The sequence below is a fragment of the Grus americana genome, chromosome Z (genome assembly GCF_028858705.1).
Source record: "Grus americana isolate bGruAme1 chromosome Z, bGruAme1.mat, whole genome shotgun sequence".
NCBI lineage: Eukaryota > Metazoa > Chordata > Aves > Gruiformes > Gruidae > Grus > Grus americana.
Window position 1 is genome coordinate 56,103,981 of NC_072891.1, and position 21,173 is coordinate 56,125,153.

At 41.7% G+C, this 21,173-nt stretch overlaps 1 protein-coding gene across 11 annotated transcripts in view; it reads left to right on the forward strand.

Moving 5' to 3' along the window:
- ZNF462 (zinc finger protein 462) overlaps positions 1–4,526 on the forward strand; it is a 95,636-nt gene extending 91,110 nt beyond the window's left edge. For 8 of the 11 annotated variants that reach the window (XM_054809087.1, XM_054809083.1, XM_054809084.1 and 5 more), the window contains 2 exons: positions 1,329–1,443; positions 2,707–4,526. In XM_054809087.1, coding sequence (XP_054665062.1) covers positions 1,329–1,443; positions 2,707–2,908 — 317 coding nt within the window. In that variant the 3' untranslated portion in view covers positions 2,909–4,526. The remainder of the gene's footprint in view (positions 1–1,328; positions 1,444–2,706) is intronic. The other 3 variants (XM_054809092.1, XM_054809094.1, XM_054809093.1) reach the window with 1 other exon arrangement.
- The last annotated feature ends 16,647 nt before the right edge of the window (positions 4,527–21,173 follow it).

Below are 21,173 nucleotides of genomic sequence, written 5' to 3' on the forward strand. Positions count from 1 at the left end.
ATACAGAACAGCAGTGTTTGCCTTCAAATCTTCTACCTCTCGTAAGTATTTGTCCCTGAACCCATGACTAGACTGTGTGTTTATAAATCGTGGTGTGTTTATAAATTTGTACTACACATAAGGTATTCAATTCCAGATGTAAACTGAACTAATAGCATTGACTTACTTTTTGGTGTTCCTCTTGACACAGCATCTTGCTTTGTGATATTTAACTGCATAGTAAATCAACTGACAGTAAGAAATACAGAGTGAGGTTTTTTCTTTCAGGGGGAAGAGGTGAAAAATGATGTTAAGAACCATTCCATATAGAACTTTAGTAAAGGCTAAGTAGTGAGAAATGTGTCATAAAAATATATTTACAAGACTTAAATATGGATATTAGGGAATGTGTGGGCAATTTTAAGTTCAGGGGTTGATCTTGAACAGAGTAAATCTGAGAGTGAAGAAATCAAGTGAGCAGAGATCAGAACCAAACTGAAGCAAAATCCCTTTTCTTTTGTTATGCATTTTGGGAGGAGTCAGAAAGACATTGTGTTGATTTCTTGCTTAAAGTAATCCCTGCTAAGGAATTAGTACTGTGAGCAGATGGTGCTGTCTTATTTCCAGCAAAAGAATCAAGTGAGATAGTCCATGCAATTATTTTTAATGGCTTGTGTGGTGATCTTCCTAATTTGTGAGAAAATGTTTCATCTTTTCTTAAAGCTGGCTGTGTTCACGTGGAACTTGACTTTCAGAAATATCACTCCCTGAGTTGCCAGTGACTTCACTTGTATTACTGGGTGCTTGACACTTCTGCAAATGAGGCCCCAAGCACTTTGTATAAAAGATTAGGATGGGATGAAACACCTATGCACTGAAGATGCAGGACTTAACCCATGAGACTGCATAATGAAGGGATATCTATTTATTATGAGTATTGCATGTTAAATAAACCAAGTCTTTGTTTCCTAAAATTTGTACTACCAATTCGAAAATTATAGATGGGCTTTAGTGGCTTTTTTCACTTTGCTTTCAAATCATTTCAGCCCTAAACTTCTCGGTTTTGGTTTTGAATTAAAACTCCACAGTCTCTTCATTTGTTGAAATGTAGGAACAGGGAATAGCACCTCATTACCCTTATTTGCAGAGATGCTTTAAGACTTAGGATGGGATCTGTCACTTGCAGTGTCACTTGGCTTTAGGGGAGTTGCATTTTCACAGACACAGTTACTAGGTAAGTCCTTTTGCTTTTCAGGGATGAGAAGGTGCAGCAGAGGGGATCAGAGTAGGATCACAGTGGTCCCTTCTTTCCCCAGCACTTCTGAATTCATGAGCTGTGCTTTTTCCAGATCCCATGATGTTTCCTGACAGTGGTGCTCCAGAGAAACGCTTCCCATGTGAGTTCTGTGGGCGATCATTTACAGAAGGCTCTGAGTGGGAGCGACATGTGCTGAGACACGGCATGTAAGTTGATTTACACTCTTTTGCCAAACAGCCAAAGGTGATGGTAGATGTCTGTGCATTCCCCACTCCATTCTGTGCCTCTCAAAAAGCCCTGTGATGAAGGCAAACACAGTTCTATGAAGAACTATTCTGTCTGTTGCAAGTGTAGGTATGGTCATGAGATGTCTCTGCATGGGAAGTTCCTGTTCATCCTTTTTAATTCTGCTTCCCAGGGTGGCTGTAGACTGCAGGGTTTAACTGCAATTCTAAAACATAAGACCATCCCAAGGTGAATACCACTTGGCCCAGTATTAACTTTACCTGAGTGTACTGTTGATTTTGCCTGCCAAAAGAGCAGCATAAAAATGGCAGAAAATTATACAGAATGTTCTAGGAAAGAACTGGGTTGGGTTTTTTCCCCCCTTTCTTATATCTGTTTCGCATACTTGCAGCTAAACTTGCATAGCAGTGCAAAGAATTATGTGGAGACAAAAGACCTTCAAGGGAAGTAAAATCAATCTGAATGAACTCCTAAAATGTGCATAGTGAAGTTCACTAGTTCATCTTCATAGTAAATATCTTTGCCTTTCTATGACAGTTAGCACACTGTGGGATGATACATGTCACAGAGAAGATAGGCATCTCTGTAACAATCATTTTCTTCTTTTGATGAAGATCTCGTCGGTAGCAGAGAGATCTTTGCTGACCAGAGTTTCTTCAAAGAGTAAATTTCATTCAAGGTTGCTGACATGTGGAAGAAATTTGAATACAATATTGTGGGTTAACTGTGATGGGGTGAGAAATATTATGATGAGAAATATTCTATTGCCCGTAATCTTATCTGCCTAAATATGAGTACTTGAAATGTTGCAACCTATAAAAGGTTTTATGGGATCATTAACTCTTTGGGAAAAGTACTCTTTTCCTGTGCCTTTGTTTGGTGCCTTGTAAGTCTTGTTTACAAGGGACTGGGGAAAGGGGAATAAACTTTTAAAAGTTAGAATTGGGGTTCTTCTCTCTCATCTCATATCTGTCCCAGTGTAGAGCAAATAAAAATTCGGTTTCAAAGCTAGAATGTCATGGGTCCCACTGGTAGCTTCATTCCACTGCCTCTCCTCTTGAGCATGAGGTGGCAATGGTGTGGCTGCTTGCATCTACCTTTCTAAAAAGTGATCTGTTTTTCTCCCTCATGTGATACGCACAGATTGGCTTTGTTGTTCTCTGTATCGACTTGTTTCTGGCTATATCTACAGTGTTTCTGTTTTCTGCTGCTTGGCTTTCCAGGGCACTGAATGAAAGCAAGCACAGGACCGGTGAGGACAGCCAGCCAAAGGAGGACGTAGAAGAAACTGTTAGCACACTGCCAGAAGAAAAAGAAGGCATTGAGAAAATGGTGGTGGACTATGCCCACAACAGTGAAACAGCTGTCAGCATGGTAGCTGCTGACAAACCTCTCCAAGACAACACAGAGTCCAAAAATGAATAAGCATTTGGTGTGATTCTAATCAACGTACTTGAACATGATGAATGGGGTGGGGTGGGTGGGCGGGGTGGGCAGAAGGAAGAAATAAAGCTGCTTTTAGGACTGAATGATCTATTTTCAAAGCACTGGTACCTGTGTGAGTGTGTGTATATTAAAGTTATTTAAGTGATGGAATAAGTGGCTCCATTACATCACTGCATCTTTTCTTCTGGATCTTGACAATGGGAAGTTACATTCATCTTGGACTAATGAAGCAACTCCCCGTATTCCTACATTACGCATCGTGCTTTGCAGTGGAGACTTGGATTGTTTGTGAATGGAAGCGTCGTGAGCATGGAAGAAGTAGGGGGACAACTTTTCAACGCACAAATTTGGGTGCGTTTTTCTAGTTTTAATACGTAATGCTTTTCCAGACTGAACACATCTGCTTTAGAAAAGAAAAAAAAGAGGAAAAAAAAAAGAAAACAAAAACAAAACAGAAACTGCTTTGCTTAAAACAGTCACCTGTTTCCTAGTACCTCAGAATTAACCAAGGGAGATCTCTGCATTTGTCAGTACTACCTGTTGTCGTTGTGGTTAAATGTAGAGAGACTGCTGGGCAAGGTGGTGAATGGAGGAAGAAAAAAAGTTTTAAAGAAAGGAAAACAAATTGTGCTTAAAATCCCAGTGTGGGTTTTATTTCTTAAAATACTGTGATTTTTTAATTATTTTAGTAAAAAAAAAAACAAAAAAAGAGAGACTTTAATTCCTAGATAACTGTTTGTGACTTGTCATCCTTTATTCCAGGTAAGCTGTTTGTTAGTATTCAGTTATAATTTTAGGATTTGATAGATTTCATGTGATTGATTGTGCAGTTTTGTTTGCCACATGTTTATTTTCTGTCAGTCTGAGGTGTTACCAATACAGCACAATTAAGTTTCTCATGTAAAACGAGTATTTCTTTTCGAGGGGGGGGACAGGGAAAGGAGACTAGATCTTGTGAATAAAACTTTTTGTTGATGTTGTTGTTGTTAATTTTAAACATATGGAAATAACAAAGAAGTTTTAACTTTTTTTTAAAAAAACTAAAGAACCAAACTTACGGCACAGCTATGCAGCTCGTGGACCAAACACATAGGTCCTCATAATCGTTCTGTTGCTTGTCATATTAACATCTATCAGTCTCACACCAGTAACTTTTTGTTAAGATTGGCTGCCTTTTTTTTTTTTCCCTTCTGTCCGTGGTGTGCATGTTTTCTTTTTGTTTTGGTGTAGCGGGAGGGAGGGGTGTCTGTTAACACGTCTTTTTGCAAGCGGAGGTGAAATAGTTACATACGACATTGAGCCTGGAGAACTACTTTTACTCGATTCAAGATGGAGTTGCTAAGTTTTTTCTCCTCCTCCTTAGCTTTTGGCATGAGGGGAGCAGCGTAGAATGAATAGGAACCTACATACCTAAGTGGCTGATCCTGCACTACTTCTTGGGTGGAAAGCCTACCAAACTCAACAGGAATTTTGCCTGAGCAATGAATACAGGATCTGGTGCCCGTGGTATGTTCTGATTGTGAAAAAAAAAAAAAAAAAAAAAAAGTTTCTTTCCAAAAAAGTAGAAAGTACTTGACTGAAACCTAGTTTTAGAAATGCATGTGTCTTCGTTCTTTTTTTTGTTTTCAGAGGGGATCTGGGGGGAGGGGGGTGGGGCTGAATTGGAAGCTGCTAAGGAAATGGTGTCCTAGAGAGCTTCACATAAAATTGATGGCAAAAATGTTGCATTTGTGGAATAAGTGCTACTTGAGAAGCATGGTGTTTTGCTTTTGGGGATTCATCAATTGTGTGTTAGGGGGATTCTTTTGATTTTTTGGGGTTTTTTTTTTAATGGTTTTGTTTTTTGAAGTAGGGGGGGAGTGTCATGGAAAAACACATTGGAGGGACAAGTATAAATACACATTTTGTGTCTGTATTTGTTTTTTAATTGGCCTCATTTCAAATGTATTTAAACAGTTCCATACCTGGATTGGGTGTTTGTAATGGTTACCAAAAATGAGAAAAAAAAAAAATGTTTGTGACATGCTTTTATCACTACTTTATTTTTCAAATAACATGTAAATATTGTAATCCATTGGATTTTGTTTTGCTAACCTGTTAATAAAAAATATGGGACCATTATCCTTTTAACAAGCCTAGAATGTCATATTTTTTTTTCCTTTTTTCTTTTCCCAAAAATGTATACCTGATGTATTGTGGACACACATTTTAGATGCATTATTATGATTCTTTTGACTGTATGACATAGAATTGAAAATAACATTTTTTTCATTGTTTAATTTATACAGAGGACTTTTTCAGAGTTTGACAGAAGGAAATAATAGCAAAATGCTAACCCATTGGCTTCAGCACTCGGTATTTCCTGATTTTAAAATTACTGCTTACTGATGGGGGATAGGAAGGGGATACTGAACTGTTGCACTGACGGGTTTGTTTTTTTTTAAAAAAAAAAAACAATGAAAATTAATAAAAACTTTTTAAGAGTGTGTGCTTGTGTGTGTGTAGTTTTGTATTGGCTACTCTTGATGATAAGTCTGTGCAAGTGACTGTAATTGGCAGCTCTGGGAGGGAGCAGAACACCCTTTTCCCCCTCTGCACCCCTTCCTCCTCTATTTCGCAGGGAATGTGGGATTTACAGGCAGAGAGGAGTGACTTCACCTAGCTGACACAGGTCTAGGGGTCTACCACACCCCCGCAGAATGCCTTGCATATCCACTGGTCCAACATCCATTAGAGGTCAAGGGCACGATGCCAAGGTCTGCTGACTTGCTGTACCCAAACATAGAAATGAAGAGATTTTGCAGGCTGTCTGATAGATGGAGGCAGGCTGGCATTTGGGTTACCAACTCAGTCTCTTCATGAGTTGGGATACTGTATGCTCCAATATCTGATGACCCACTGGACCCAGCATGGAGGCTGTGCTTAACTGGAGTCAAATACATACCCAGTAAGATGGAGCAGGAGGTGCGATTTTTTTTTTGCTCTTTCCCCAGTGAAAACTTAAAATGATGCTTGTGGCATCATCAGATCCTGTTTCCAGTTTAAGTAGCTTTTTGATTGTACTGGAACTGGATCTCAATGTATATGATGTTAAACAGTACGAAAGCTTTGATCATCTTGTAACTTTACATCCTTCCACCTTCCTCCCTAGGAGTCAAAATATTTCTCTATTAAAATACTTATTTCCGTATCATATGTTTAAAGAAAGGAAAAAAAGAAAAAAAAAGTATGTGGTTTAGGCTGTTTTTCAGTGGTCTCTGGAAACATTTGTTCATGAGGGAGACCTACAAATAATTTGCACGCTGTATATTCTAGCCCAGAGCTAACCTGCACTTCCATCAGTTTAAAAAGAGAAAGGGTTGCTCAGTAGTATGTCACTAACAAGAATTACATAACTGATGTAATGAAACACCTTGGGATGATTTCTGGAGTATTACAGTTGCATTATCCGATTTGTCTCAATGGCAGGATTGTGTGAGTTTGAAACTAAGCCCTCAATCTTCCTGGTTTTAGGTTTCTGACTGAATGTGACCAGTTCACCTGCCTTGAGATTCCTGTGCTAAATTGAAATACAGCAAGGTGGTGGGATGGAAGAAGCCAAAGAAATAGTCACTAATGTGATCCTTTACTCACACCACTCTGCCTTGCCAAAAAATTCCCTTTCTCATAACCGGGAGCCCTGGGCTTCAGAGGGAGCATTAGTGCTGTGGGACAACTGGTGTTCTGCACACACTGTATTCCCAGGCTTATTGTCTTTCCTTGTCTGAAGAAGTCTGGGTAAATGTTTGCCACATTATTGCTAGCTGACTGCTGGCATTTTCTTTTGGTCTAGAGGTACAGTGCCTGAATACCCTCCTTGCAAAGATCTTGCCTTTGTATTCACACTAGTGCAAAGTCTGCGGGAGTTGCTATGGGAAGGGAGACCACTATCTCCCTCCCTTGCAAAGACGCAGCCTCCCTGGAGAAGAGTTGAGCAGTCAAGATTATCCTGTGGCTCAGGGACTGACACTGAGGATTGGCAGGGTCATGGAAAGTTAGGATTATAGGTCTGGAACTGTAGGATTTCCAGTAGAAAGTCAGTTCTTTGTGAAGTGAGAAGGACTATGTGAAATGTTATCTTGGAAAGTGGTGCTGCACAGAAGACTTCTTGTGAATGTAAACAGCAAAAGTCAGTCTCCTGGCTTCAAGAAAATATCTAAATACAATTGCAGATGTGCAGTACATTTCAATGCAAACTGCCCCAAGTTTCTCCACTCTTCCTCACCCTGAAGTCTTTCTTCAATATTTTTCTGAAAACACAGGACTTTTCCACCATGAAAGCCAGCTGTCTGGCTCCATAGCAGCAAGATTACTGAATAGGAAATGATTCTGGGTAAAAAGATTTTGGAAAAGGGGATGTTTTAGTCCAAGACAGGCTTAAGATGTTAGCAAAACCTTTCTTTATTTGCAGCATGGTTAATTCTACGCCCCCCCCACCCCCAACCACTGCTGGAAACAAGGATTTCAGTCTACGCAGTCTGGAGTACAAAGTTTAGCCTTGAAGGCTACAGTCCTTCCAGGGTGCACCTTGTAAACCTTTTATTGTCTTCTCCTCTGGCATGTACCAAAATGTCCTCAGATAAACAGATGGGTACAAATTCCTTGTGAACCAAGGGTGGGGCTGGGTGGCATCAGTCAAAGAGCGAGCAACCTGGCCAAAGTGTTGGTAAAGAAGGCTGATGCCTATTTGAAACAACTGATGTTTGGACAGCCTAGCTGAAGGCGTTGTCTTTCCTGCTGCGTTTGCAGTTACTTACCTGTGTGTGGAAATACAGTGTGTATTTTGCAAGGGAGGAGAGAGAGAAGTCTGATTCATCAGACATGCAGGACATATGTGGGTGTGGCTTTAAAGGGAGAAGACCTTCGGGTAGGGCAACAGGATGGCTTTCCTATTTGGAGAGTGGTGCAGCACTGAGGCAGGTCACCCCATGAGCATGTGATATCTTCACTGTTGGTGTTTTTTTTGACTAATACAGGCAAAACCACGACTGACCTGGTCTAGTGTCGACAATAATCCAGCTTTTGGCAAGAGGTTGGACCAGAGACCTCCAGAACTCCATCCCAGGCCCATTTCCTATTTCAATTTCCTATTTTCCTATCTCTTTAGTGTCCTCTTAACCCTCAATTTCTACAGCTTCTCCCCGACTTTTTGCAAGCCCACATTTTTGGTGAAGTGTGAAGTACTTTAAGGTTGTGCTCAATGAGTCATAGACTGTTCTCTGACAAGCATTTCTGTCTACGTCCAATCATTTTTGACCAGAAAGCATACCTTCCATCTAAATATATCATAAAATCATAGAATCATAGAATGGTTTGGGTTGGAAGGGACCTCAAAGATCATCTAGTTCCAACACCCCTGCCATGGGCAAGAACACCCTCCACTAGACCACATTGCACAAAGCCTCATCCAACCTGGCCTTGAACACTTCCAGGGATGGGGCATCCACAATCTCTCTGGGCAACCTGTTCCAGTGCCTCACCACTCTAACAGTAAAGAATTTCTTTCTGACATCTAATCTAAATTGACCCTCCTTCAGCTTAAACCCATTACCCCTTGTCCTGTCACTACACTCCCTGATAAACAGTCCCTCTCCAGCTTTCCTGTAGGCCCCTTCAGGTACTGGTAAGCCGCAATTAGATCTCCCCGGAGCCTTCTCTTCTCCAGGCTGAACAATCCTAATTCTCTCAGCCTGTCCTCGTAGGAGAGGTGCTCCAGCTCAGACACATAAAATGTACTCAAGGCAATGATCTCTTAGCAGGATCAAAGCAAATTTTTCAGACTTTCTTTATTCATCCTTATCAGGGGACAGCACCGAACAGCTCTTAGATACAGAAAACGGATATCATGTAAGAGAAGATACTGATCTGTACTTCTGCATTTCATCTTGGCCCAAACTATTTAATTAGTCCTGACCTGAATCCTACAATTCCCTTCCTCCAGCACCTCCACAATATGCTACAAATCAAGTGAAATGCCCAGAAAATAGTGTCAGTGTGGTGGGGTTTTGTTTTTGCCTTGCTTTTGGTATTGACCCAGTGTTCTCACTTGTTACAACTGGTGGAATCCAATCCAAAGTTCTGTCAGCTTGGGGAAAAAATGAAGAAAATAGCAGAAAGATAAGCAAAACAAAATAACTTCTCATGCAATGCACTCCATTGTGTGGCAACAGATGGAGTTTGCAGCTAAGTGCCAGGTAGCACTATCGGTTTTTCTTTTACTGCATTTGAGATCTATTTTGTTCTAGCAGAATGTGGGAATTGATCAGATCATGTCTGTTCCCTGTCTAGTTCAGTGTCTTGACTCCTGAAAGAAAAAGCAGGAAATCCCATGGTGTGCAGGAAGAGAATAATCTGTCCCTAATGAAAGTCCCATCTTAATCCATTTTCATGACAGCTTTATGCACAGAAGCAGAAGGAGTCCTACCTCTTTCACATTCATTTTATGATATAGTAATATAAATTACAGTACTTTTGCTACCAATTCTATTTTAAATTTTACTGAACTCTTGGTTTCTCTGATGAGAACTGACAGGTAAAATATATTTGTCTTAAAAGAAAATTCGTTATTTTATTATCCTAAAAAGAAATACTTCCTAAAATTTAGTTGTGTGATCTCTGTTATTCTTATGTTCATAAAATGCATTTTTCATGTACATAAAATAATCTGTCAAGAATTCCAATTGATTCATTTCAGCTAGGATGTTTAGGAAAAAATGAAGTCAGCTGCTGGAATGAGCAGAGACGTGCTTCTCTTCTTCTCAAATAATTTGCCTCTTTGAATAGTGAGTGTAAAAGCAAATATGCCTCAGCTTGATTCTTGAATTCTCTATTGAGTTTACACTTCTATTAATGAAGAGCTTAGCTCAGTCTAGCCAACTGTACATGCATGACTTCCAAATCTAAGCGAAATATGTCTCTCTGCAGCTGTTCTGCTGTGCTCTCAGTAGTGTTTAAAGAGAGAAACATATTTACCAGCTATGCCACAAATTAATTTAGCTTGTGTTGAAAAAGTTGGACTGAAATGTTAACTTTTCTATACAACTGAAGGAAATCATATTAAGCTACTGGGCCAAATGATGCTTCATGTCTTTGTGGACTCATTTAGACTGAAGTCACCAAAGACTTCTAGCAGTGATGATGCAGTAAAAAGAGTGGTAGTTTTGGTCTGTATGAACTAGTACATAATTAGAAGGCAAGCTCCATAAAGCAATGAGTCTTTGATGTGTTATTTCCAGAGAAAATGTTTTCCTCTGCTTAGACTCTTCGGGACCTCAGGTATGTGATTGTTGCAACCACATGATTTAAGTAAAAATAGTCATTCAGAAGTAGAAAGGATTTGGTTTCTCATAGGTATATAAGTATACAGCACTAAAAGCATGTTGCCTACAGAAAGAAGTAAGGTCTTTGAGCCATCTTGCTGCAGCTGCAAGGTATTTCTTGCTATTACTACAGGAGTCTCCTAACCAGAGTAATCAGATAACAAACTCTGGCTATGCTGGAGCTGGTAGGAGTCGGGCTATTGTATTTAGGAGACTGAGAACATCGTCATGGTTGTTGGTGCTAGAGGAAGCCAAGGCTCATGTGCGGGCAAGACTGGGACTCTATACAGACACCATCCCTTCCTGGAAGGGAGGAACATTCAGCAAGGCATACGGCTAACTAGGCTTCAGTTGGGACCAGACATAATCCACCTGGCAACTGAAAGAGAGTCTTTGTGGTTCATCAGTCCTTATGATCTGTTCTGGAGGGGAGGTGCAAACAGGACATGCGCTTTTTCAGCTCAGTTGCAGAAAAAACTTTTGGGGTGAACAAATTTAAACATGCCTGATCCTTCCCTGAGAAACTCTTTGGTCTTCTGTCCTGTGCACCCATAGCAGGAAGGACAGGCGATCAGATGTAGCTATCATATCCCATGTAATTAACTCAACTAACAGCAGCAACAAAAGTATAATTATATTCTTATCATCAGATTAAATGTATGTTGTTATTTAATCCATTTAATGTACATGTTTAGCAATTAGGACCTCATTCTGCAGGGATTCATGCAGTAACGTAGATTTCTTTCCATGTAATTTAATTGGAAAGCTGACAAGGAGATGCTCTTTTCCCATTAATTTATATCAAATGGGTGTCATCCCTGACTGAGTGGGCTGTTCCCAGGGACACTGTGCAGTCTGGGAGAGCCTTAGAGAGGGATGGAACAGAGCAATAAGGGATAGAGCTCTCCAAACCAAAATGTGTGTAACCATGGTGGCAAAGTCAGCAAATGCATTACTTCCTTGGCAGCCTCCTTGCCTTTCAACATTTGTAAGGGTGGCGTGGGTTTTTTAGAAGTCTCTGGGGGCCCACTGGCATCCTTTGGTATCTAAGTGTTTTTGAAAACATCTAAAAATCATGCTTTCCGTTACAGGAGATGTGAGTTAAGGACTTCATATTGGAGTTTGTTTTATAGGTCTGCTGGTGATCAACAAGATCTCCTGGCACTTCTTTCTGATTGCAGACATGGAAGAGTCACTTTTCATGGGGAGGCTCCATTCACCTGGAACAGAGGACTTCAGTCATTGCCTGCAGATCTTTTGGTCTTTGCCTGGGAAAAAAAAAGGACACCTTGTCCCCAGTGTCATCCTTGAGAACAAACTCTGTGATTACATGCTCTGCATTCAAGTAGAAGCACGATCAGGTACCACCATCAACCAGCAATGGAAAGTGCTGTGCTCACAGGTGGTTAATCTGTTCAGGGAACAGGTGATCATTTTGATTTTCATGCAAAAGGGGAACCTTGAATAAGACAAGTCTCCAAGATATCTCAATTAAAGCAATCAGATTCAATTTCAGAGAGCTCCATCCTGATATGAACACTAACAAAGGCTGAAAATGAAACAGTAAGGGCGTAATACAGATGAGCAGTTGTCCAGCACCCAAGTGAGTTTCTGCTTTATGAGTTTACTGACTGATTCTGTTTTTTAGTTATACTTTCTGCAAATAACAAGAAGTCCAGTTCATGGGTGGTCCTTATACACATGTCGGTGGTTTGCCTTTATATCAACATAACTTTAGTATCTCAAACCAGGCCATTATGCTTATATTTTCCAGATGTCTATTGTCATCTGAAAGCTAATGATCTAAAGGGGAAAATGCAAGACCAGAGATTCATGGTACAAGCTTGCTTCCTAATTTTTTTCTGTCCATGGGTTATCTGTAACTACCATCCATGCTGACATAGTACTTTTCCTCACAGACTGCAAAGCAGAGGATGAAGTGAGGTAAAATGCAAGTACTTCTTTTTTTCAGCACTGAGGTGTCTGATCTCTTGGAGCTGGAGCTGGGTGACAGCTATCCTTTCAGATCCAAATTGTGCATAAACTTTGGAGAAGTCAGGAGCTCAATACTGTCTAGTCCTCAGGGTAGGTCAGTCTGAATACTTACTTACAGCAATGAATCCTGATCAAAACTTCGTCGCTCAGATTCATCTCTAATGTGAACATCTAAATTAGTGGTTCCTACATAACCTCTGTGCAGCTGTTTCATCACTGAACTGCTTTACTCTGCACAAAGTTTTGCAGATGTCTTTAGCTGTCTGTGAACAGTGAGGAATCTTGTTTGCTTCTTCAACAGCAGGTTTCCAGCACAGATTTGGTTAGTCCAGACCTTCCAATTTCAGGGTGGGATTTCTTTCTTTTAAAGGTAGTGATACTCCTTTCCTGACTAACTTTCCTCTTCGGTGAACAACATTCAATAAATCTATAATATTTAGACTTACATGAGTCCTCTCAAAGCAGGAAGAGTTGTGCAAACTTCCATTCAAAATTCCTAAACCTTAATTCCTGTTTATATTCCAGTGACAGACAAGGCCTTAAAACTATTTATAAATGTCTCCTATCACCATTTCAAGGTCCCATTCATGGAGGATCCATAGTACTGGGAAAGCTTCCGTTGTTAATGAAGTATTTTGATTATTTTAATTATCATAGAATCATAGAATGGTTTGGGTTGGAAGGGACCTCAAAGTTCATCTAGTTCCAACACCCCTGCCACGGGCAAGAACACCCTCCACTAGACCACATTGCACAAAGCCTCATCCAACCTGGCCTTGAACACTTCCAGGGATGGGGCATCCACAACCTCTCTGGGCAACCTGTTCCAATGTCTCACCACTCTAACAGTAAAGAATTTCTTCCTAACATCTAATCTAAATCGACCTTCCTTCAGCTTAAACCCATTACCCCTTGTCCTGTCACTACACTCCCTGATAAATAGCCCCTCTCTCCCTGGAGATCTAATGCTTCTTTTCTCCAGGCTGAACAATCCCAACTCTCTCAGCCTGTCCTCATAGGAGAGGTGCTCCAGCCCTCTGATCAGCTTCGTGGCCCTCCTCTGGACTCGCTCCAACAGCTCCATGTCTCTCCTGTACTGGGGCCCCCAGAGCTGGATGCAGTACTCCAGGTGGGGGTCTCACAAGAGCAGAGTAGAGGGGCAGGATCACCTCCCTCGACCTGCTGGTCACACCTCTTTTGATGCAGCCCAGGACACGGTTGGTTTTCTGGGCTTCAAGCGCACACTGCTGGCTCATGTTGAGCTTCTCATCAATCAATACCCCCAAGTCCTTCTCCTCAGGTCTGCTTTAAATCCATTCCTTGCCCAGCCCCCAGCCTATAGTCGTGCTTGGGATTGTGCCAACCCACGTGCAGGACCTTGCACTTGGCCTTGTTGAACTTCAAGCGGTTTGCCCAGGCCCACCTCTCCAGCCTGTCAAGGTCCCTGTGGATGGCATCCCTTCCCTCCAGCATGTCGACCCCACCACACAACTTGGTGTCATTGGCAAACTTGCTGAGGTTGCACTGGATCTGACTGTCCATGTCGCCAACAAAGATGTTAAAGAGTGCCGGTCCCAGTACCGACCCCTGAGGAACGCCACTCATCACTGTTCTCCACTTGGACATTGAGCCGTTGACCACAACTCTTTGAGTGCAACCATCCAGCCAATTCCTTATCCATTGAGTAATCCATCCCTCAAATCCATGTCTTTCCAATTTGGAGACAAGGATGTCATGCAGGACAGTGTCAAATGCTTTGCACAAGTCCAGGTAGATGACATCTGTCGTTCTTTTCACTAATGGTAATAATTTTTCACTAATGTTCATAATTTGAACAAAAGCCTGTTAGTATTTCATGCTAGTATCTTTTGTCACTAATGGTCTCTCAAAGAGAGTAATTTATAGTTGGAGGATGGGATAAAAAAATGGAACAAGACACTAATCTTTTTGCACATGACAATAGCATAAAGAAGTCATGTCACACAAGTACTTTTGTAGTGCTTGCTGTACTATGAATAAAGCACAAACTGTTCACCAAAAAAATCTTACTATCTAAGGGACAAACAATTTGTGGCTTACTGTCAGAGCAGAAGGAGGTTTTAATATCTCCATTTGCTAGATGGAGAACTGGTATAGAATGTAGAGGAAATTATGTTGTCTTGGGGAAGTTTATCACAACTGGAAAATAAGTTCTGGTACATTGGGTCCTTGTCCATGGCCTTAGCCTTCCCTTCTCTTTTACCAGAAGAATGTAAAACCAGAAGGGACTGTCTGCATCATAGAGCCAGATCCTGCCAAACTAAGCTAACCATAAGACTGGTTCAGACCTCAAAAATGCACTGCTGCTGTGCATAGAAGAACAGTAAACCCACCTCAGAACTAGGCAACAAATGCCAGACCAAGAATAGCATTCCCTGAACAAAAAATATAGACCAGAACATACTGTGTTGTAGAATAAAAAGAGTCATTATTCTCCAGCACCTTTCAAGACATGTTCAGGTCCAGGACAGAGGAGAACTATATTCTTTCCACAAATTATTTCTTTCCTTTGAGCAGCTTTGTATTGTCCAAACTCTTCGTAAGGACACAAGTTACTTACTCTACAGGTTAGATGATATCGGCATTGCTGGTACTCTTGCTGATGATTATTGAAGACATGACTCAGTTTCCAGGGATTAGGAGGGTATTGGATTTACATGGCAAGGTTTTGGTAGTGGAAGGGGCTACAGGAGTGGCTTTGTGAGAAGGTACCAAAAGCTGTCCCCATGTTGGACAGAGCCAGCTCCAGCCAGCTCCAAGATGGACCCACTGCTGGCTCAAGCTGAGCGCATCAGTGATGTTGGTAGTGCCTCTGTGTTAGCATATTTAAGAAAGGGTAGGAAATGCTGTGCAATAGCAGCTGTGAGAGAGGAATGAGAAAATGTGAGAGAAACAACCCTGCAGACACCAAAGTCAGTGAAGAAAGAGGGGCAAGAGGTACTCCATGTGCTGGAGCAGAGATTGCCCTGCAGCCTGTGGAGAAGACCATGGTGAAGCAAGCTGTCCCCCTGCAGCCTGTGGAGGACCCCATGCCAGAACAGGTGGATGTGCCCTGAAGGAAGCTGCGGTCTGTGGAGACACCACACTGTGGCTCATGGCAGGAATTGAGGCCTATGGAGAGCAGGTTTTCTGGCAGGACCTATGACCCTGTGGGAAACCCACGGTGCAGCAGTCTGTTCCTGAAGGACTGCACCCTGTGGAAGGGACCCATACTGGAGAAGTTAATGAAGGACTGTCTCCAATGGGTGAGACTCCACGCTGGAGCAGGGGGAGAGCATGAGGAGGAAGGAGCGGCAGAGACAACGTGTGATGAACTGACCACAACCCCCATTCCCTGTCCCGCTCTGCTGTTCATGGGGAGGAGTTACAGAAACTGGGAATGAAGTAGAGCCTGGGAAGAAGGGAGGGGTGGTTTTAGTTTTTATCCTACTCTGTTTGATTGGCAATAAATTCAATTAATTTTCCCAAGTCGAGTCTGTTTTGCCTATGACAGGAAGTGGTAAGTCCTGTCCTTATCTTGACACATGAGCTTTTTGCCATACTTTGTTCCCCTGTCCTGCTGAGGAGGGGGAGTGATGGAGCAGCTTGGTGGGCACCTTGCAGCCTCCAAGGTCAACCCGCCACAGAAAGCTGTCCATCTCTTGGTGCCACAACTACTCACATTTAAATCTGTTCCCTTCGTAAGTGCACAGTTATATCAAGAGGGAAAATGCTTTAAATTAGGTATTTGCTTTAAGTTAAACCTTTGTGCATGAAAGGCACGCATTTTTTTTATTTTTTGTATGACATATCTTTAAAGCTAGTAAATTCAGATTTAATATCGAGATGACTAAAAATGCAATCAAATATAGTCAAAGAATTTTTGCAAAATTAGTGAGTGGACACCCTTTTTCTGAGGGGGAACAGATCTGCCCACCTCCTTGGGGTCTGTTAAATGATGCTTCTGAGGAAAGGGAGGCTTTTCTACCCATTATGGTGAGAAGCAATCATGTATCTGTGTGTCTGGAACCAAGAGATGGCTCTCTCTTGTACCTTCACCTTGACCGGGCATTTTCACACTTGCGCCACAGAAGTCAGGAGGCTGGTTGGATGTCCTTCCTCTACCACCTCCTTCTCTGCAAGCAGAGAAACACAACACAGGTCTCCCTCCAATAACTCATCCAACTTACTGTCAGCTTTGCCTTACTCTGTGCTGACCCTTAGCAATTCCTCTTTTTCTCTGAAGCTGTGGTGGATGTCCACAGCCCTTACAAACCCTCAAGAGCGATGGGCTGTGCTGGCTGTGTGCAAACCTCTTCTACACCTATGCCTGTTCTGTGAGTCTGCACACAATAGCTGAGAACCTCTGTGAAGAAACCACTTGGCAGCCTTAAGCTGTGTTGCTGAGGTGAGGATGTTATCTTGCCTGGAAAATGGAATTTATCCTTTCAAAACTCATTGTGATGGGGAGGATGGTAACATTAGCTTGGGCAGCAGATGGCTTTTTCAGGAAGACATTCTGGGAATGTTTTCAGGTTTTGCCTTTCATGTGGTGTATGTGCATACTGGCAGCTGATTTAGACTAAACAAAGGGTAATTCTACATTGTGGTTTCCTTCTGTCAACAGACTGTGTGACTGGATGAAGTTCCCAATGGCATGTGTGGGCTATTATTTTCCTTCTCCCTGGGATCCCTGGTAAGCATCCATCTTGACTGCAAGTCAAGTCTAAGGTGCCTCCCTGCTTTTTCAAACTCCTGTTTTGGTATCTAGTCACTCTCCTCCTGGCGATGCTGGAGGCCTCCAGCTCTCTGGTTTTGACTCCAGCCTTCCCTGGCCTCTGCCACAAGCCCGCCTGCTGCTGTCATTTACCACTAATCTTCTCCTCTTCCATATGCAGACCTTCACTGCAGATTTACTCTCCTCTCTCTCCTGATGTGCTTACAGCTACTGATGAAGTTCTCCACTAATAAAATCACTATTAACCTAATTTTTACTGGCCAGATTTTTAAACACAGGTTCATGGAGATGAGAGCTGAGGACCTTGCTCAGGAGCATCTCTTCCTGCTGTCCTTTCTTTGTCTTCTGGCTTTCTCAGGAATGTCCTGTATTGTAAGATAGGTGATTCTGCAGACAGTGAAACTGGACAATATATCATGCTTCCAGGTAGAGCATGGACACAGCTGATATAAAATCAGTGAACGGTAGCTGAAAGCACCTAATTGCTAGAATGACCTGAGCACTGTATGTTGGGGGGTGGTTTCACATGGTTAATGAAGAGCTCAACAGTATTTTAGTGATAATTTGATACTTAATTTTTAGCCTGTTATGTAAGTGCTAATTAAATGTTTTAACATGCTGTACCTGTTTTATGTATTAATAAGCAATAAGTGTACAAGTTACACTTTTTATGCGATTTAGAATTAATTGCAGGGTGGTGAGATTTTCTCCTTTATATACCTATTAAACCCACATAACTGCTGTTTTTACAGTTGATTGGTGTTCAGTTAACACACAGTAATTGCTCTTTAAAGGCTTTAGTAAGTGCATATTTGAGACAATTTACAGTGTTAGCAATTTCCTGGTGCTATTCCTCAGAGGTACAGGGAAGCTAATCACGTTCAATGCTGGAATTTGCCAGGAGTCTGCCACACGTTCCCCACCGTGCACTGTGCAAGCTACGTTCAGCCATGAGGGATTCCGTTTTCAGGGATGATAAGCACATGTGAAGAAACACTTTATTGGCTATAAAATGATCCTGCTGCACAACATGCTGCAGTGAGGCGAGCAGCTGGGAGGTAGGGACACATTGTTGGAAAAACAAATCAGGAGGGGCATCACTCAGTGTTTTCTGGTTTATCATGTGAAGCCGCAGAGAATGGCAACTGGCTGTCCTCTCTTCTCTTGGTGGATCGCACAGTCCCTCTGTGTTTGCCTCCAGTTTAAAGATAGGGAAGCTGTAAGCCTCAGTGCCTGCTTCTCCATGCAATCTTGGTGTGACCTCAGGCAAATCACTTAGCGCCTCTGTGCTGTGCTTACCCTTCTGTGGGTGTAACACTCTGCGTGGCTTTACTCTGAGGGAATATTGTTCATTCCAGACTACAGGCTCCTCCAGCACTAAAGAGATCAAATACATATTTAAGATAGATTTAAAACCAGACAAACAGCACCACCCTTCTGCCCCATTAATTTGAAAATTTTGAGGGCAACAGAAGACTGATTGCTGTTTCCCAAATGACTGAAGCAGCAAGGTGCACAAAGTGCGTGCCATTTAATTGACACAGTCATCTGAAATCCAATCTACTGGGCAAAGCAAAGGAAGAATATCATTTGAAATCTGTATGCCAGTGAGAGAGTGCATAGAAAAGAAAGCAATTTTTTGTTCTACATCATTCCTTTTGCATAATGTTGTATCCTTTTGACAAGGCAGCTTTATCCTTTTGATAAAGCTTAACTCCCTCTTTACTCTCCACCCTCCAATCACTGACTTAAAAGAAAACAACGAAGCCCTATCTTTAGCATCAAATGAATAATGGGCACTCTTCCAGCAAGAAGAAACGAGCTGCTTTTGAAAGAGTTATGGAGGAAAGTGCAAAATGTTCTAACTTCTCATGAAATAAATATTTGAATGATAGTCACTTGGCTCATCCTCTAAGATGTCAGTGCAGGCTTTGCACTCCAGGTTTACATAAAATATTTTTTGGGGTAGATGGGGGGCCAGAAAGCCCACACTGCAGATAAGAAAAGGCGGCGATACAATGGCATGAAAGATTTTAATGTTCAGTACACTTCAGAAACAGTAACTAATTAATAGTTCCACTACAAGATGGCATATTTCATCCTATGTTGCTGATGAAGAATGGCCAAAATTTTCAAGGCAGCCTGGAGGATGTTGAGACATTGATTTTAACAACACTTAGGAAACTCCATCTCTTAGGCGGCACTGCATATTTCAGCAGAAGCTTGGGGCTATGCCACTCCAGCTTGCACAAAGCTGCAGAAAGTCACTCAGCACAAAGCAGCAGGGAAAGTGCTTTCTCCTACAGGGAGCCGAGAAGACTTAATGAAGCAGCATGGGCTGAGACCAGGCAAGAACCTGTTTGACAAAATTCAGGGCTTGATCTGAGGTTTTGCTGAAGCCATGAGGCACTCAGACCAAGCCTGAGGAGCTGCCCCCACAGAAACTGGGAGAGTCTTGGTGCTCCAGTGCTCTCCCCATTCTGTCTCTTTCTTTAATTTTTTTTTTTTCTTAGACTGTTCAGCATGCAACAAACACTTTTTTACAGGGTTGTTGAAAGCTAATAGAAGCTTTTCAAAAAGTTTGGAAAAGCTAATTTGAAAGAGGTTCCGGAAGGCTAAGGGGTTGTGTAATTCCCTATGTTATCATGTAGATTTAATGTTTTTGAAGGAATGTCTTCATTTAACCCACTTTAGAGAGTTTGGGAGGGACTCCACTGGTTTTCTTTCCCTTCCAGAAACAGTCACCGGTAAAATGGAGCTTTCAATACTTTCTCCACAAAGTGATAATAATAAAAAATTCCTTGTATGTTTGTCCTAGTTCTTGTGCCAACAGGAAAATGCATATAAAAATGATAATTTACCTGGATGTACATAATGCCAAACCGTAAAGTTCCCCTCAGCAGCTGCCATGGTTCTGGCAGATGTGCATTGTCTCAGTTACTGACATGTCTCCTGGTTATTTTCCTTCTTCAGTGCAGTTGCATATTTCCCACTGATGATGATATATCGAGACTTGCTGCATGCAACTGAAAGAGGGAAAATAATCTTAAAGGTCAGGCTTGGGAGTAAGGTTCAGATGAACTGTGTTCAGTCTTCTACGCCACACCATGATTTGTGTTTAAATCAGTGGGGACAATTTTATCCTACATAGCAAGAATATGGTGAAAGTAAATTCCTTAGGAGGTTCAAGACAGGCAAAAAGTGACTTTTGAAAAACAGACAATATCAAAAGGTCTGTGTAAACCTGGTTCATGATGTGGGCTGGTATTTTAGGTGATTTTTTTTCTAACTTCTCACTACCTGCCTTCTGAAACAACAGCAACCATGGAATGATGTCTGAAAGAGCAAAGAGCAATGAAGTATGTGCTGAAAGCAACTTGCTTTTACAAAACTTGGAAGTATCTGAAATTCTGGCATTTTTATAAAACTTGCAATTTAAGCTTGTTTGTTGGAGTAGAGTTTTTCACTGGACTTACAGTTAAATGTAACTATTTATCCTGGTTGCTTTTAGTGCTTCTAAAATCGTTTTTTGCAAGTAATTAGCATTACCTAGAAGCCCCTGTGGTGGTGAGAGTGATCATGTTAACTTGGCAGAAAGCAACAATGTAAACACTTATAACAATGCTCATTGCGCTTTGCAAGAACTGGAAGTGGAAAGAAGATTTTGCATGAGGGGTGTGGCGAAACAGCTTGCTCTGGAAATCCTCTAGGTTTCTACCTCCATATGAACTATGATTCAGTATTGATGTGGCAATGTGATTTGCCCTAAGCACTGTCTCCAAAGCAGAGATGGTTGGAAACTTTCCAAAGGCAAGGTTGTTTACTGGGAGGTGCTAATTCAAAGATTGCAAAACCTGCCATGCAAGAGCTTTGCTCTAGATGGAATCTCCTTGCGAATCAAAACAACTGGTTTCAATATTTTGAAGTCCTGAGAGGGATGACTCTTATTTAGAGAAAATACACTTCTAAAAGTTCGATTTGAAATGGAAGATTTTAATTTTGACTGAAACATACCATTTCCTTTCTCCTCTTTGGGAGGGATCCCATCACCTTTTGCCTGGCTCTGGCTGTTTGTCAGCACATGCAAGGAGCCCAAGCTCCATCTCAAGGTGGCAGAGGATTCAGAACAGTCCTA